Source organism: Pongo pygmaeus, chromosome 14, assembly GCF_028885625.2.
Source record: "Pongo pygmaeus isolate AG05252 chromosome 14, NHGRI_mPonPyg2-v2.0_pri, whole genome shotgun sequence".
Classification (NCBI taxonomy): Eukaryota; Metazoa; Chordata; class Mammalia; order Primates; family Hominidae; genus Pongo; species Pongo pygmaeus.
The window spans coordinates 122,102,266-122,118,192 of record NC_072387.2 but is presented as its reverse complement, the minus strand read 5'-3'; the positions used below and the strand labels follow the sequence as shown (position 1 = coordinate 122,118,192).

The window sequence follows — 15,927 nt, the reverse complement described above, 5'->3', positions numbered from 1 at the left end:
TCCTTTGCCATTTCTGAAGGATCTGTGAGAAGGTCTCGCACTGCCCATCAGGAGGATAACGCACAAATAGCCATGTAGGTAATTGCAAAGTTCCTAAGAGCTACATTTTTAGAAAGCAAAAAGAAGGGGCAATTTCAATAATATATTTTATTTAACCTAAGGTATCTAAAATATAATCATTTCAACTTGTGATCAATATTTTAAGTGATTACCGAGGTGTTTCACATGCTTTTGAGTACTGCATCTGGAAAATCTCGTGTGTTTTACACCGAGCAGCACACCTCACTGCAGAGGGGCCCTGCTCTCCCTGCTCAGTAGCCACTGGGGGCCAGTGGCCACCACCCCGGACAACACAAGTCCAAGGGCAGCTGAGGAAAATGCACTGAGGAAAGCCTGAACCTGGAGGTGCTGAAAACAGCGAGAACCCAGAGCACCTCAGCAGCCTCAGGCAGGAGCCTGCTCCAAAGACACAGGAGAAAAGGAACTGTTGACATTGAGAAATAAAATGTCCTTGTTCTCCATTTTCTGCTATAGTTGTTGAATTTCTATAAGGAGATTATAGTCAATAAGGAAATTATGTCCTAAGCTAGTAACCTTCCAGCTATGTGACTTTCCCTCCCATGAGAAGTCCTTCCCAGCCACCAAGAGCCACCTTGGTGTTCAGCCAGCCCTCGACACTGTGGAGACGCAAGGGGATTGCAGTGCGTGTGTGTGTGTGTGTGTGTGTGTGGCTGCAAGTATGCAACTGTGTCATGTGTAAGAGTGAATGCCTGTGAGTCTATTGCATCTGTGAATCGTGTGAATCTGTGAATCGAATGTAAGAATGAGTGTGTGACTTGAATGTGTGTGTGGGAGATTGATTCTGGGAATTTGTGTGTGTGGGAATTTGAGTGTGTAGGAATGTGTGTGACACATGTGGAAGACAATGCATGTGTGAAAAGGGGAGGAAGGCCAGAACAAGCCAAAATGGTCACTGGCTCCGGCACTGGCCAGAATCACTGGGCACCCTGGAGGGTTCTTTGTGCAGGAAAGAGGTCCAACCTGTGCCCAGAGCTTCCGTGGACCATCAGCTTCATCCCCCAATGATGACCTCTGCATCCCCTCAACAGACAGATTTTGAACACCCACAATTAGCCAGGCACTGTCCCCTCGCCCCTGGGGAGACATCGGCGACCCGGACTGGCCATCCGTGACCCAGGCTGGCAAAAACTCCCTCTCTATGCAACTTCCTGGGATTCCCCTCCCACAGCCACATCTCCAAAAAGCCGGCCTCTGGCTTGGAGCCCTGTCCCTAGCCTTCGGCAGCCTTGTCTGCACGTGGAGTGGCAGGAATGGTGGCAGGAGCTGGGGCCAGAGGATGGGGGCAAGGCTGCCCAGGCCCAGTGAGGGGCTGGCACACAGGAAGACCTCCTGCAGGGTCTGATCTGTGACTTTCCAGAGCCTTCAGGCCACATCATACAATTCTCCAGGGAGAAAACAAAATGGTGTTCCAGTTCAAAATTATCCACGTTTACCAAGAGTCTCCCACTTACCCTGCCCGCCCCATAGCTTTTTCCTGGGTCTAGATGACTCCACTTTCAACTCTGACCCCTCCAGAAATGACACACCCAATAAATAGATTTCCTCCATGTATTTCCCTGTTGTTGTGTTCACAAAAATATTATTGGTTGCACTACCCCTCCACATCCTACCGCCTCCTTTTGTCAGAAGGAGGGCAGGCACTTCGGGGGCCTGGGCGCTCAAGGAAGGCCTCGCGGGTGCACGAGAGGCCTTGGGGTCTGCAGGGGAGAACCTGCCCCTCTGCCGTCTTCGACCTTAAAGTTTAGTCCTCGGTTCTGGTCTGGTGTCTTGCCTTCTCCTAGTAAGTTTTTCCAGCCTCGGATGCGGCAGAGAGGGGACAACAGCTTGGAGTCCTGTGAGGAAGTGGAAGGACACGTTAGTGGAGATCCTGGGCCTGAGGAGAACTAGCATTGCTCAGGGAAGGAAAACTGCCTCTGCTGGCGCCTGCGACCTCCCACGAATCTGAGAAACGCAACTCCACCCGCCTCTGGATCCCCCTCAGGCCCTAACGGTGGTTTGCGCTCCGGTGTTCTAGCGCCCTTGGGTCTCGTTCGCTGGTCCCCGCCCTGCACCCATCCCGGGGCATCACGAGCACCCCTCCCCACCGTCCAGATTCTAGAGGAAGAGGCCACTTGGGCAGGTGCGGGCAGGGGACCGGGCGTGGAGAGCGAGAGTGCAAGCAGGTCCTTAAGTCACTGAGACTCGCCTCGCCTCGGGGTGGGGACTGGAAGTTTGTGAGCTGCTTGCAATCCTGCAGTTTGAGGAGCGTGGCCTCATGTTTTAACTGTTTTGCTTTAGGGCTCGCAGCCTCTCTGACATGCATTGTTGTTGAGTTCACCTTAAAGGGTATGACTTCAGAAACGATCACTGCCGCGATCATTAAAACAGAAGATGATGTCTGTGAAATTCACTCGACTTGATTTCTGGGCCTCTTTCAGTGAATTTAAACTCGCAACATTAAAGCAACACTTGGGAGAAAACGGGAGTATGTCCAAATCTCAGGTCATTCGAGTCAGACATCCGCACTCAGAACCCCAAGTAAGGCTTTTAAAGTTGCGGAATGCACCAGAAGGAGAGCAGGGATGCCCCGAGGCCCCACTTGCGAAAGACCCCCACTCCCCGGACCCCTCCTTCTCTTCCTACCCCTACCAACGTTGGAGGGGGTCTGGACTTTGAAACTTGTCACGGGGAAAAGAACCTTCGCCGAGAAGGCTGCTAATGAATTCAGACTGCATAGTTCTCAAAATCTGATGTTTTGCAATGATGACATTAGCGTGGCGGCAGAGGGTCCGAGCCCAGAAAGTCTGCGCAGCTGCTCGGCGCTTTGAGCGCCCGGGACAATGGGCGCAGTGTTCGGCCTCGGCCTCTCCAGGCCATTTGCATACCCCGTTCTGCCTGAGTGACCAGCGGAGCTGCGGCAGGGAGCAGCATTGTCCACGGATCACTTCAAGATGACCGAGATGACAAGAGCCAGGTGAGCGATGGGGCGGGACATTCCCCAGGTCACGAGAAGAAAACGCAGGGAGAGCCTTGGCTAGAGCTTGGGTTTGTTGATTCTCGAGGTGGGATTTGCGCGTTTGCTCTTAAAGCCCTCATCAGATGTTGTAGGGGGAAATTCGAGATTTAAAGATTTTTAACAAGAATTTACAAAGCCTCATTTTGGGAGTAATTTGGGGTCTTCCTTTTTCTGAAAAATCCAGTGATCTTATGGCATTTTATTTCATTGTATTCTTTCACTCTTCGAAGTTTAAGAGTTCCACCGCCAAAGGGAAGCAGTTTCATTCTCTATAGCAGTTTCAGCAGTTTCATTCTCTATAGCCAAAAGCTGTCACCAGTTGAGTCTGAATTTGTTATTTTCCAGAAACACCATTTTGAAAAGTTGCGACTGAGGCCCCTTGGCCGGCAAATCTGAGCTGCAGAAGCGCCTGAAGCCCGGACGTTAAACCTCCAATCACCAGCCAGGGCAGCTCCGGCTGGGACAGCGCGGGCGCGCGGCCCCTCCACCGCCGCCAAACGGAGCGCGCTTGACGCCCCTGTTTTGACTTCAGCTCAGAAAGACAAGTCTTTGTAATGCAAGTTCCTGTTCCCTAGAGAGTTGACGCACCACCTGCCACCATCTCTACCCCTAGCCCTGGAGCGGCCTGCAGAACTGGGACTCTTCTCTTGCGGATTTCCATCGTGGGGCGTGTAACTGTTGCCAATAATTTTCAGAGACCTGGATCCTTAAGGAAGGGATCCTGGGGGAGGGACCTGAGGTGGGAAGGGGTGGGTGGAACGAAGGACGAAGCCAGACAAACCTAGACGACAGGAGGGAGGCGAGGGCCCGAGGGCAACATTTCTCCCAAGTGAAACACGCTGCGTTCCGGCACCGACGGCTCCTCCGGCGCCTGGGCCCCCAGGCCCCGCCGCGATGCACCCAGGGCCTCCAGAGGCCGCGCTCCACCCAGGCTGCTCCGGGTCCGCAGCCCCACAGGCCCTCCTCCCCTCACCCCTCCTCCTCCCTCCGCCTCCCGCACCCGCGCACCACCCACTCGAGAGAAAAGCAAGTCAAGCAAGTCCTGGGGAAGGCGCCCCACAGCCCTCGCCCGCGGGCACCAACACCTGGGCACACCGCGTCTCAGGCGGTAGCGGAGCTGGCACGCTCCGGCCCCGCCAGCGCCCGGGAGGCGTCTCCAGGTCCCCACCCGCGTTCGCTGCGGATTGCAGCGACGCTCATCTCGGGAATATAACGATTAATCCAACCGCAGGTTTCCAGATAAGTGATTGTGATGGAGACTGTTGGCGAGAAAATAGACAATTATCCGCTGTTAGCTTTACATAAAGATCGCATTAACTCAAATTAGTTATCAGACAAAAGCGCGTCGGCGCGCGCGCCCTGCCTGCCCGCGCCCTGCCCGCGGGGACCCCCGGGCACAACCAGGCCCAGGGCACGGCAGGCAGGGCCGAGGCCTCTGAAGGGCGCGAGGAGAGGGGGCATGCACTAGGGGGCTCGAGCTCCGGCCCCCGCGGGGACTGCGTGTTGCGCCCTCCTAGACGCAGCGCGGGGCTCCCGACGGGGACAGGGTGGCTGCCCGAGTGCTCCCCGCCCCCCAGCGCTCCCCTCCGCTGCGCTCTGGCTCCCCGCTGCGCCCCTCCCGCCCCCGCGTCCCGCTGCCTCAGTCCCTCTTCCCCCGCGCTCTCCGCGAGGCGCTGCCCTTTTCTTTATGGCGCCCGCAGCCCTAAGTTTCCGGTCCCTGAGCATGAGGAGACGCAGTTAATGACTCCGGGAGGGAACAGCCCCTCGACCCCAAACTCGCAGCGAAAGCGTCCTGGGCCATGCGAACGCTCTTAGACGACGGCCCCATGCCCCACCATCCCCACTCCACGCGTGCGGTCACTGTCCCTCCCGGGGTCGCTCCCTGCGGGGCCGCGCTGCCACGCGGACAGGAGAGGGGACCAATGGGAAAGGTGGGCTGGGGAGAAAGGGCGCAGAGCGACCCCGGAGCTGGGTGTCCATGGCCTGGGGGCACCGGCTGAGACGTGGCCGTGCGGCCTGGACGCCGACAGAAGTTGCGCACTGCCCACGCGCCGCGTGGCCTACTGGCGTGCTCTTTCTCCCGTGTCCCCACTAGGGTTGACACCGGCCCGTCAGAACACAGATTTGTGCAAACGCACAGCCCAGCGCCCTGAGCCCCGGCCTGGCCGCAGCTCCCAGCGGGGTTCCCCCTGTCGCTGGCGCGCGCTGGCGGCGGTGCTCCCGCCCGGGCTGGCCTCGCTGGGCCCCCAGGGTCCCCGGGCCCCGCTGAATAGGGCGGATAATGACCCCCGGTTCCCAAGGCAGGCTTTCTGCTGCCTGGTGAGCCTTGGATTTGTGTGGTCCAAGCCTTTCCCAGCTTGTCCCATTCTGTCACCGGGATAAGGGGCTCCCTCGGCTCGTTTGCACCTGCGTCGCTTTTGGCTCCTTCAGGAATGCGCTGAAGCTTGTAATCAGCTTTGTGAAGCCATTGAGTGCACGGCTGAGTGAAACTTCCAAAGCTCGAGGAAAACGGGCCGGCTGAATGGGAGCCAGCATGGGGCTTCTCTCCAAGCCTCCGCGCTGCCAAATTCCAGCAGAGCCCCTCACAATCGCTCCGCGCGGGCTTGACTGCTTTCCCCACACTGAGAAAAGTGAGAAAAGAAAAGCGAAAATACCAGTCACCGAGGTTAGCCGCTTGTTCCCAGATTAATGGCAAACGGCCCCCTCCTCCTCCCCGCGCCCCCGCCCCCGCCCCCCTCCGGCATAGCGCACGGATTCAGGAAACACGGCAGAGGGGAGGGGAGGACAGTTATTAATAACTCCCCATCTGATTTTATATTTTCTGTCCCCTGCTCAGGGCGGGGTCTTCGAGCCAAGCGCGCGGTCCCCCCGCCTGCAGGTGCTGAACTGGGCTACAAGCCCCAGGTCTGCCGCGGGCCCGTGGCCTGGGGAGGTCTAAGCAGGCTTGGCTGCACGCCTTGCTCCAGTAGAGGAGTTAGATGAAGCCAAACCTAAGATTTCCCAAAACTAGCACTGCAAAGCCTCCACAGTACTCCTAACAGGAAACAAAAACAACAAACCAGCCCTGGGCCTCCAGTGACCTCCATCCCCACATCCACTCAGCAGGGCTGGCGCCTGGAAACAGGCACCTCTGGATTTCAGGGGCTTGGAAAGGAGGAGGTACAGGGAAGGGAGGACTTCTCTGACACCCAGGGTGTGTGTGTGTGTCTGTGTGTGTGTGTCTTCTTGCAGATAGTTAGGAGTAGAGGTGCCTGCAGCTGGGAGTACCCCCCACCCCACCCCATTGCACGCCTCCCTGTCTGGTTCCGGAAGACAGGCGTTCTTCCAGAGGTTCTTACCAAGGGTCTAGCCCTTCAGACCAGTGCCTCCCAGGGCTGCCTCCCAGGCCCTTGGGTCCCTCCCTCCCAAATCAAGGTAAATGAGGGTTCCAGGCTGGCTTTCTTTCCAAAAAAGGAGATTCTTGGCAGCCAGTAGAAAAGCAACCAGCTTGCAGAAGGCAAGCAGGTGGGCAACAACATTGGGGCCAGCTTCTTCCCCATGGCCAGCTCCTCCAGGGCAGGGCTCCTTCCTCCTGCTGTTTCACCCCATGGTCCTGCAACAGTGCCTGGCAGTGTGTGCAGAGGAGATGCTCAATACCTATTCATCAAGTGAATGCTACCCAGTTTTACCTCTCAAAATTCAAGGCCTGCAAGCGGGTCTTCTGGAAGGGAAATATGGAAGATTTTCTCTGGATGGCTCATAAGGCCCTCTTGTCAGTGAACCCGCATAGGCATTACTTGTGGGAAAGAAAGTGAAGACAACATTATGATCTATGTGTAAAACTCTTTTTACAATCGCTGTGCATTTCTTTTGCTAATTAATTCTTGCCACCATGAATTGGACTTCTTTCCTTTTCTGCAAGCACAAATATTAAGCACAAGTTTTAATATCTGAGCTAGATTTCCATTCCTTCTAGTAAACACACGTTCAGGCCTGCCAGGTTTTCTTTCTCCTGCTTTAGAACCTTGCTTTTGTAGGGGCACCACAATGTCTTACTGCTGCTCTGTGCTATAAATAGTCCCCTGGTGGATCGAAACGTTTAATGGGCCTCTTTAAATACCTAACTTATTATAAAGCCCTGGGAGAATCACATTAACAGGCAGAGAAGAGCAAGAAGAGAGCTCCCCCTGTAGATGCCCTATTACAGCATTCTTGGAGATCCGGAACAGGCAGGACTTTTCCTATTTATGTACATTAATGTGCATGAGAAGCTGCAGCACGCTGGCGCCAGGAGGGGCTGTGGCGGTGAAGCGGTGCATCTAAGCTAGGAGGAGGTGGCACTTGAAGAGGTCAAGTGATTTGCCCAGAATTACCCAGAGGCATCGCAACTGTTATCAGTAATAAGGAGAAGTCAGAAAAATCAGTGGATGCTTTGTCCTGTTTTTAAACACATCAGATAGTCCTGTTCAAGAGCAAGGAACACCCCCACCCCCAGCCAGTTCTGAATCCCCAAAGGTGGCACAATGGCAGAATTGGTGAATCTCAAAGAAAAGTTGAATCTCTCTCTATGCCAAGACTTTATGCATCCATTCGTCGACGCTAAAATGCTTTAAACATTCCAAATTCATACCGCCCATTTTGACAGTTAAAGTTTACTTTTTACGATAAAGTTTTACATGTTGTTTTCAGCAATGTTTCTCCTTCCAACCATTCTCAGTAACAAGTCAGGAGGATATGCAGTAATTCAGAAATTAGTGAAATTTCATTCCTGGTGGGGGTGTTGGATTAAGAGGCTGGGAGAGTGTGAAGCAAGTCAACGTGTAATTGCATGATAAGGCTCTCACGAGGAATTTATTGGCCAAGTTGCTATTTCTATTCCTTCCTAATCTCGTTTAGCACATTCATTCTCTGCAATCTGTCTCCATAATCTTCTGTAGCAGAATGGCAGCCAACAGAAGCATGCATGTTTGCGGAGAAGAGAAAATATGCAGAGGCGTGATAAACTGATGCTAATTATCCATATTTAGGACACGGAGTGCAGAAGATCAAGGTTTACAAATCACAAGCCCGAGCCCGTGATGATGGCTTCCGCGTGTGGAATACATTGGAGGAGACCAGATAAGGGTTTCATGGGCAGGAGAGATTTATTGGTCAAAGGGTTCACCTTCCACTTTTCCACTTTTGTATAGCAGTAAATTATTTAGGTTAAATTCACCAGAACATTACTCTTTCATTTGGCGATGTGCCATGGCTTGCTCTTTCTTTGTGTCTTTTCAATGCAAATCCTTGTAGTTTAACATCAGTTGATAAGAAACAAATAATTGAAGTAATAGGTAATTCCCTTTAAATCGTGCATATAGGATGGTCCCAGAAAGAATGAGATGAGGTAGAGAGCAGAGGGCTGAAAGTGAAGAAATATCAACCTCAACCCTTAAATGGCATAACTATCAGGAAAAAAAATTAGATATTCACTGCATGTATGTGTGCAGTCTCTGTAAGCTCCACAGCCAGCAATCTTGTGGTAAGAATAGGTGTTCTAGTGTAGCACTAATATGGCTGATTTTCCTGTCTGGAATCCTGATCATTTAAAATTTAAAAAAATCTAGGCCGGGCACGGTGGCTCACGTCTGTAATCCCAGCACTTTGGGAGGCCGAGGCAGGCGGATCACAAGGTCAGGAGATCGAGACCATCCTGGATAACACGATGAAACCCTGTCTCTACTAAAAATACAAAAAATTAGCTGGGCGTGGTGGCAGGCGCCTGTAGTCCCAGCTACTCGGGAGGCTGAGGCAGGAGAATGGCATGAACCCGGGAGGCGGAGCTTGCAGTGAGCCGAGATCGCGCCACTGCACTCCAGCCTGGGTGACAGAGGAGACTCCGTCTCAAAAAAAAAAAAAAAAAAAAAAAAAAATCTAAACATAGTTTCTCTTCCCTCCACTATTCCCACATCACCTCCAACTGACTTAATATTTACAATTGGCTCTCAATGCTCTCCAAGACTTCTGGCTCTGAGAAAAGACACAGAAAGAATTCAGACCAGAAATATCTTGTGGCATGGCTGGGAGGTCAGTGGTACAGATTTTTCTGCATTACAGATTGCCTTCTGAACTTTCCAGAGAACAAGCACAAATGTAGCACAGGCTTTTGCTGCAAGTGGGCACGCTTATTTAAAAATTTATAAGATTAACTAAACCCCATTCAATGGTACTAACTTTGATTTTTTTTTTTTTTTTTTTTTTTTAAGAATTGAGGGAACTCATTTTTAGCTTTGGTACTAAATGGGAAACTGGTCTCCCAGAGTTTTCATTTGTACATTTTTTTAGTTGATGGGAGCGGGGGACAAAGCGACAGAAATTCTCTGTCGAATACACACTGCAAACTAGCATGAACCACTCATTACAAGGACAAGAGGTTTTTAGAATAAAAAGAGTTATGCAAAACTTTGGGGTTAGAATTTATAATCCCTACATAAAGAAGTATTAGGGAAGAATAGCGGATATTTGACACAAACAATTTTTTTTTACCACTGAGACCATCTGGACAAGAAATTATCTGTAGGCTACTTCTACACACACACACTTTTTCTATTTCAACAAGCCTAAGATGCCATTTATAAGATGCATCTTTATTTTACATGCTGCTATGAAAGAAAAAACTCTGCCAATTGTAATTCTAAATTGCCACTGATGGTAATGGTGCATTTAGATTCCAGAGATGATAAAAATATTTAAAATGGGTGTCTTAGAACCAAAGAAATACAATATGCATTGTGAGTTCGTTGAATAATGAGTTTGTAACATTTTATCCAAAATATTTTCAAAATTACCCATTGTTCCATAGAAATTAACTTTGTCGTAAATTAATAAATGTGTCAATAATCATATGTGAGTAACACATGCAACACGACTCTATAGATATGCAGAGTTTAGAAATGTAGAATTGAAAGATTTATCCATTCCAGCCACCTCACCCAAAGGAGAAAGAAAAGTTAAAAACATAAATATTCTCTCATCAGTAATAATCTAGCAATTGAGGCAAAAGATGTAGATTGCTGGTTTTTTTCCAGAAATTATCTAAATTAGAGAAAGAACTCCAATTGTTCACTTTATTTGATACACATACGCATATTTGGTGCCTGCCAAAGTAAAGTGAACAATTTAGGCTGGTTGGTTTGCTTTGGTTTTGGCACTGCAGATTGGATATGGTTAATTTGAATAATTTGGTTCCTAGAATCAGCTTCTCCCCCTAAATGACAGGTTTTTCTCTACATGAGCTAAACTGTGCCTAAACTCTTTACCTGTAGGTGCTCTCCTATTCACCTTCAAATACCTCTCCCTCCCCACACTGAGGACCCTATCAATCTAAGAAAACCAACCATAATTTTGAAAATAGGATTAAATTCAGAGAGAGATCAGCAATTTTCAAGGAACCAGTTAAATCTAATTTAATTAAATTTTAAAATGAAGTTAAAAATTTTAAATTAAGTCTAATTAAGTCTAATTTAAAATGTTTAACTTCAATTTAAAATTAAATTTCATGTTTCCGTGTAAGTTAGCTTGTGTTCAGACAGGCAGACACGGAGACTAATTTTTACTGCAATAGAAGTAGGCCTTGGTTGCACATGGAAAGCATGAGGGGGAAAGGTACCTGCCAGCAGACCCAGGAGTTCTAAACATGCCCCACAGAGGCTGCGTGTGCCTGTGCAGATGTGCATGTGTGTTCCTGTGTGCTCACGTGCCTCATGAGTGGCATCTGAATCCTAGCAAGTTGCAGCAGACAGCACTCATGGTTCCTGCCAGAGTTAAGCACTGACCAAGCCCTGGTGCAGGAGAGAGCAGGGAGATGTAGACAGGCCAGGGAGAGGAGCAACGGAAATGGAGAGAAGTGCAACTGTGAGTTAACGTCTTTCTGGAAACCAACTTTGCTCTTCCTTACAGTTCATAATGCCAAGCATGTGCAAATATGAGCTGCGTGCTCAACTCTGCCTGCGGGTCTTTTTCTCACTGAAGGGAATGGTCAGCTGGGCCTGTGGCTATTCTTTGCTCTTACCCTCCTCTTGGAACCTCTCCCCCAATCCTAGATGAATTAATCCACAAATGTCTACTCAGTGTATGCAAACTGCAGTAAGCATCTCGTTCATAAATACCTAGTTTCCACTGAATTTTCAAACAATGCAGAAGATGGTTCTGTGTGTTCGTCTTCCTGGATCACGCTCCTGGGCCACTTGAGTGGAGGCATTTTCACCTCTTCAAAACAATATTTCAGGTCGTGGTTTCTTAACTGCGGGCAGTGTATACTGAGGTATCTGAAATAAACACAGAATTCCACTTATCATTCGCCTATGCACTGGTTAGCAAGATGATTACAAGATACTCTAAATGTGCTTGGCGTGTTGAAACACACTTTCAGCTCCAATGACTTCAAATAGCTTATAAGTAAAACAAATAAACAGAATAATGATGGGATTTATTTGGATTTATTCATTACGAGACTAACCAAGGCATGACATTTTCAGGCATGTCTTAATTTTTACAGGAGCACGAAGGGCTTTCCTATCTTGACGTGTTCATCCCCCAAGCCTCAGGCAGTTATCTCTCTGGCCTGTCCCCCGGCTTGAGGAGCCGACAGGGCAGTGAGGGCTTTCGCAGCTCATGCATGGCTTGCCCCAGCTTCTACACATTAAAAGTGAAATAAATACCCAGGCCGACTCTCCTAGATTATGATCTGTGAGTTGATGTGTTAAATGAGCCCGTTGCCTTAAAGGTTACAAATGACAAGATTTTTACTATTACAAGTAATTTATAGCGATTTCCTGTTTGACGTGACAGATCCTCATGGAGAAGTCCAAATTTGTCTGCTTGACATACATTTATTTTAACACTTTACCCTTCTCCAAATTCTAGCATGTATTAACTACTGTTTGCATAGGTGTCAATTTGCACCTGTGGGGTCTCCCTCTTGAGGCCTCAATGGGGCCCCCTGGCCTCTATTCCAGCTGGCTGCCTGCGTTTTAGCAGCTAATGTGGGTGATTACTGGCATATTTACTGTAATTTATAAAAATCACAGGAAATGACATTTTTATTAGTCACTGACTCCACCGTCACCAACTGCAATGGATGTTATGCATACAAATCCATTTTAAAAAATTGTTCTTCCAAAATCAGAAGCTCTTTCCAGTCTCTAATTCTGTGGAATGATCACATTTCACTTTCACTTACCATGAACGGGATCGCGGCTGAGCTCAGAACTCAGCTTATTTCTCAGGCCTTGGAACTGTCTGTGTGGGGACTAGGATAGGGTTGGGGAAATGCTCCCAAAGACAGAGAATGACCTGGAAACATCCTGGCCTCAGTCTGAGAGTGAGCACGGCGCCCAGGCTTGCTATTATCCTTACCATTATGTGTGCCAGGATCTGTGGGACCCGTGCACACTGACACACTCCAGGGCCATGGACAGAGGTGGCTCCATGCAGGTCAGGTGTGGCTCGGAGAACCTAATAGAACCCTGCTCCGCTAGTCCCTTGCTGCATGGCTCCAGGAGGCCTCGCTTCTCTGAGAAGATTGGCAGTGGATTGAGTCTTAAAGAATGAGTAGGAATTTTCTGCTTGAGGGCAGAGAAGGCAGGGAATGTACTATGAGCAAATGCATGGAGTGTAGGAGAAGATGTGGGGGTTGGGAATTTGCAAGATTTTTTGATATTGCTGGGGAGTGGGGTGCCTATGAAGGAACAGAGAAAATAAGACCAGAACCTTATTTTCCAGGAATCATATCATGAGCCACGTGAATGCCACGCTAAAGAGTTTAGACGTCACCCTACAGACAGTGAGAAAGCATGACAGATGCTAAATTGTTTTGTGTACATTGAATATAGCTTGCTTGGAGTTACATACCAAGGGAGGAGAGACTTCAAGGAGGAAGAACTATCACTTATCTAAAAGGCCACAGGAAGTCCAGCTGGTGGAAGTTCCCAGCATGTTCATTGTGTGGGGAGAAGTAAAAGGCCTCTGTGAGCCCTCACAGGATGACTCCAGGTGGAGTGGAGGGGCAGGACCAGAAAGGAGGAGGGACTCAGAGAACACAGCTCTGCAAGGAGCTCAGCTCGGAGTGGGGAGTGAGGGCAGCTACAGTGCTGTGGGGGCTGCAGGGGTGCAGAAAGGAGGCCGATGGCAGGAAGCACTGAGGATCCCAGAGAATGGACAACTGTCGTGACCACAGTGTTTACTAAGAACACAGTGTGCACCAGGAGCCCAGCTGTCTGCACCTTCACAACTTCATCTAATCTTCATAGGAGCCCTGTCTCCTTTTCCTAATTGTCAATCACATAGTAAGTGTCAGCCTTGGGTTTGACCCAAGGAGTGTGACTCCACAGCTGGGCTTTCGCCATGGAGCTGTGGGGCACTATTGAGGGTAACGTGGGACCAGGAGGAGTGCCCTTCAGACCAAAATAGAGGGAGAGCCTTTCCCTGGACAGAGGAAGAGGAGGGAGGAGGAAAGGGGCTGCTGCCTGTTAAGTTTCTGATGTTTGCTGACACATGCCCAGCATGAGACACTTTAAATCTTGGTCTATTGGCTGGGCACGGTGGCTCACACCTGTAAACCCAGCAAATTGGGAGGCCAAGGCAGGCGGATCACGAGGTCAGGAGTTTGAGACCAGCCTGGCCAACATGGTGAAACCCTATCTCTACTAGAGATACAAAAAATTAGCCGGGTGTGGTGGTGCGTGCCTGTAAACCCAGCTACTCAGGAGGCTGAGGCAGGAGAATAGCTTGAACCCATGAAGCAGAGGTTGCAGTGAGCTGAGATCACACCATTGTACTCCAGCCTGGGCAACAGGGTGAGATTCCATCTCAAAAAAAAAAAAAAAATCTGTTATTTATCCTTATAACAAGGCTGAGGTAAGTGTTTCTCATGCCCTTGTGACAAATAAGGAAACAGGTTCAGGGAGACACAGGGAATCAGTAGGAACAGTAATATCCAAACCTGCATGGGCACGACTTGGAAGTGTCCCTGGAAGTCCGCCGTCCCACTCTCGGTGTAGCCTGTCCTGAGAGGGGGCCCTGATGATGGAGGGCACACAGGCTGCAGGCTCAGGCCTGGCCTGAGAGCTGCGCTTGCTCGGAAGAAGATGCCAAGCCATCTGGAAGAGAATAGAAGGGCCTGGTGGGTGAATGGCTGGAGAAGGTTGCAGTTCTCAGAAATGGACGTGGGTTCTGACCAGGGAGGGGCACAAAAAAGAATCCTGGGGAGTGCTGAGGACATCACTGGTTTTTCAGACTAACCAAATGGGATGGACCGTGATGGTGTAGGGATGGCTGAGAGACAGTACAGAAGCTACTGGATTCGAGGTTAGAGCCCGATGTGGCCATTTCAAGCCAGGACGGTGAGAAGCCAACTGCATTGAATGTCTTCACTGGGGCAGCCTCGTTGAGCCCAGGGAAGATCAGCCATGCTGTGAGTGGAGTGTGACTTGCTCTCAGGAGCATTTCGGAATCACACAGCTCTGACTGTCAGAGCTCAGCCCTGTGCCTCTAGGAGAGAGACATGTATGGGGCAGAGGTAGACAGAGACAGAGACACAGAGGAAGAGTCAGAGAGAGAGAAGAAGAAGAACAAGAGAAGGGAAGGGAAGAGAAAGGAAGGAAGGAGAGAGAGGAAGGGAGAGAGAGAGTTCGCCGAAATGGGTGGGAATGTGTTATCGCTTACAGCCCTAAATCGGAACTATCTCACAGTGCGGTAATTTTTTTTCTTTTACTATGATGGCCAGTACCAAAGATCTAATGAACAAACCCCCTGCATTTGGGAACTGAGAATCAGATTTAACAAATATTTGCTGAAAACCTCTAATGGCTCAATCTTTCAAGAATATTTCCTTCTTTAGTTCTCAAAACAGTCCTTAAAGTCATTTTTATATGTCATTTTTGCCATTTTCCATTGGAAGAAACCAGCTCAAAGACGTGAAGCAATTTGCTTTATGTTTACAAAACTAGTAAGTAGCATAGTCAATGTTTGAATTAGATCATCTGACTTCAGATTAGTGCCCCCTACACCACAGCTACCACTGTAGGGTCTACATACGGTGTAGACCACAGTACAACTAAGGTGGAATTTCACCAACCACCAAGATGCAAAGATTGAGTGCTGTGGAGACAAAGGAAGTGATCAGTTGGAATCACTCTGTAGATTCACTGGGACTTAGAAGAGAAGAGGTTGAACAGCAGTGGACTCTGGGAGGGTTGACATTGGCAAAAACCCAAGGGTAAATTTGATTTACTTAGTCTTCATTCAGGTCATGGCTTAAAATGAACATCTTTGTTGTAAGCCCAATATGTCAAATTGACCTCTGTGACTCCTGGAACAGTCTAAAATGGGAGTTCCATGGACACTGTCAGCCCCTTTGACACTCTGGTGAAGCCTCTGAACCCCTTCTCAGGATAATGTTTCTAAATGCACAAAATACAGTGCATATAAGGAACCGACTTGCTATTTTGAAAACCGGTAAATGAAGGGAAAGATTGTAGCATGTGCATTCTGGTTTCTGTACTAACTCTACCACTGGGTAACCTAACAGTCAAGAAGACATATTTTTTTCCTTTGTAGAAGTATTATAGCTAATACATTACAGTAATGATAGAATTTGAAAAAGCATTTCGCATCTCCTATTAACGAACGGATTCACGCATTAACCCTCAATGGCACCAACTCCCGGAAGTCACGCTGCTTCCCTTTTGCCCTTGAATCAAACCTGAACAGTATCAGGACTCTGAGGCCAACTGTCAGTTCCCAGAAAACTCGCGGAAGAGGCAATGATAAAGGATACCACGGATGCAATTGGCAACCCAGACTGTGGGAAACTCTGCACGGTAAATAACCCT

General features: G+C 49.3%; 1 protein-coding gene across 1 annotated transcript in view; it reads right to left on the bottom strand.

The window, feature by feature from the left end:
• Positions 1-4,075: 4,075 nt before the first annotated feature.
• LOC129011720 (collagen alpha-1(III) chain-like) overlaps positions 4,076-15,927 on the bottom strand; it is a 243,208-nt gene continuing 231,356 nt past the window's right edge. Inside the window, exons 2-3 of the mRNA XM_054446883.2 lie at positions 11,203-11,361; positions 4,076-5,697 (exon numbers count right to left, since the gene is read on the bottom strand). Coding sequence (XP_054302858.1) covers positions 4,779-5,697; positions 11,203-11,294 — 1,011 coding nt within the window. The 5' untranslated portion in view covers positions 11,295-11,361 and the 3' untranslated portion in view covers positions 4,076-4,778. The remainder of the gene's footprint in view (positions 5,698-11,202; positions 11,362-15,927) is intronic.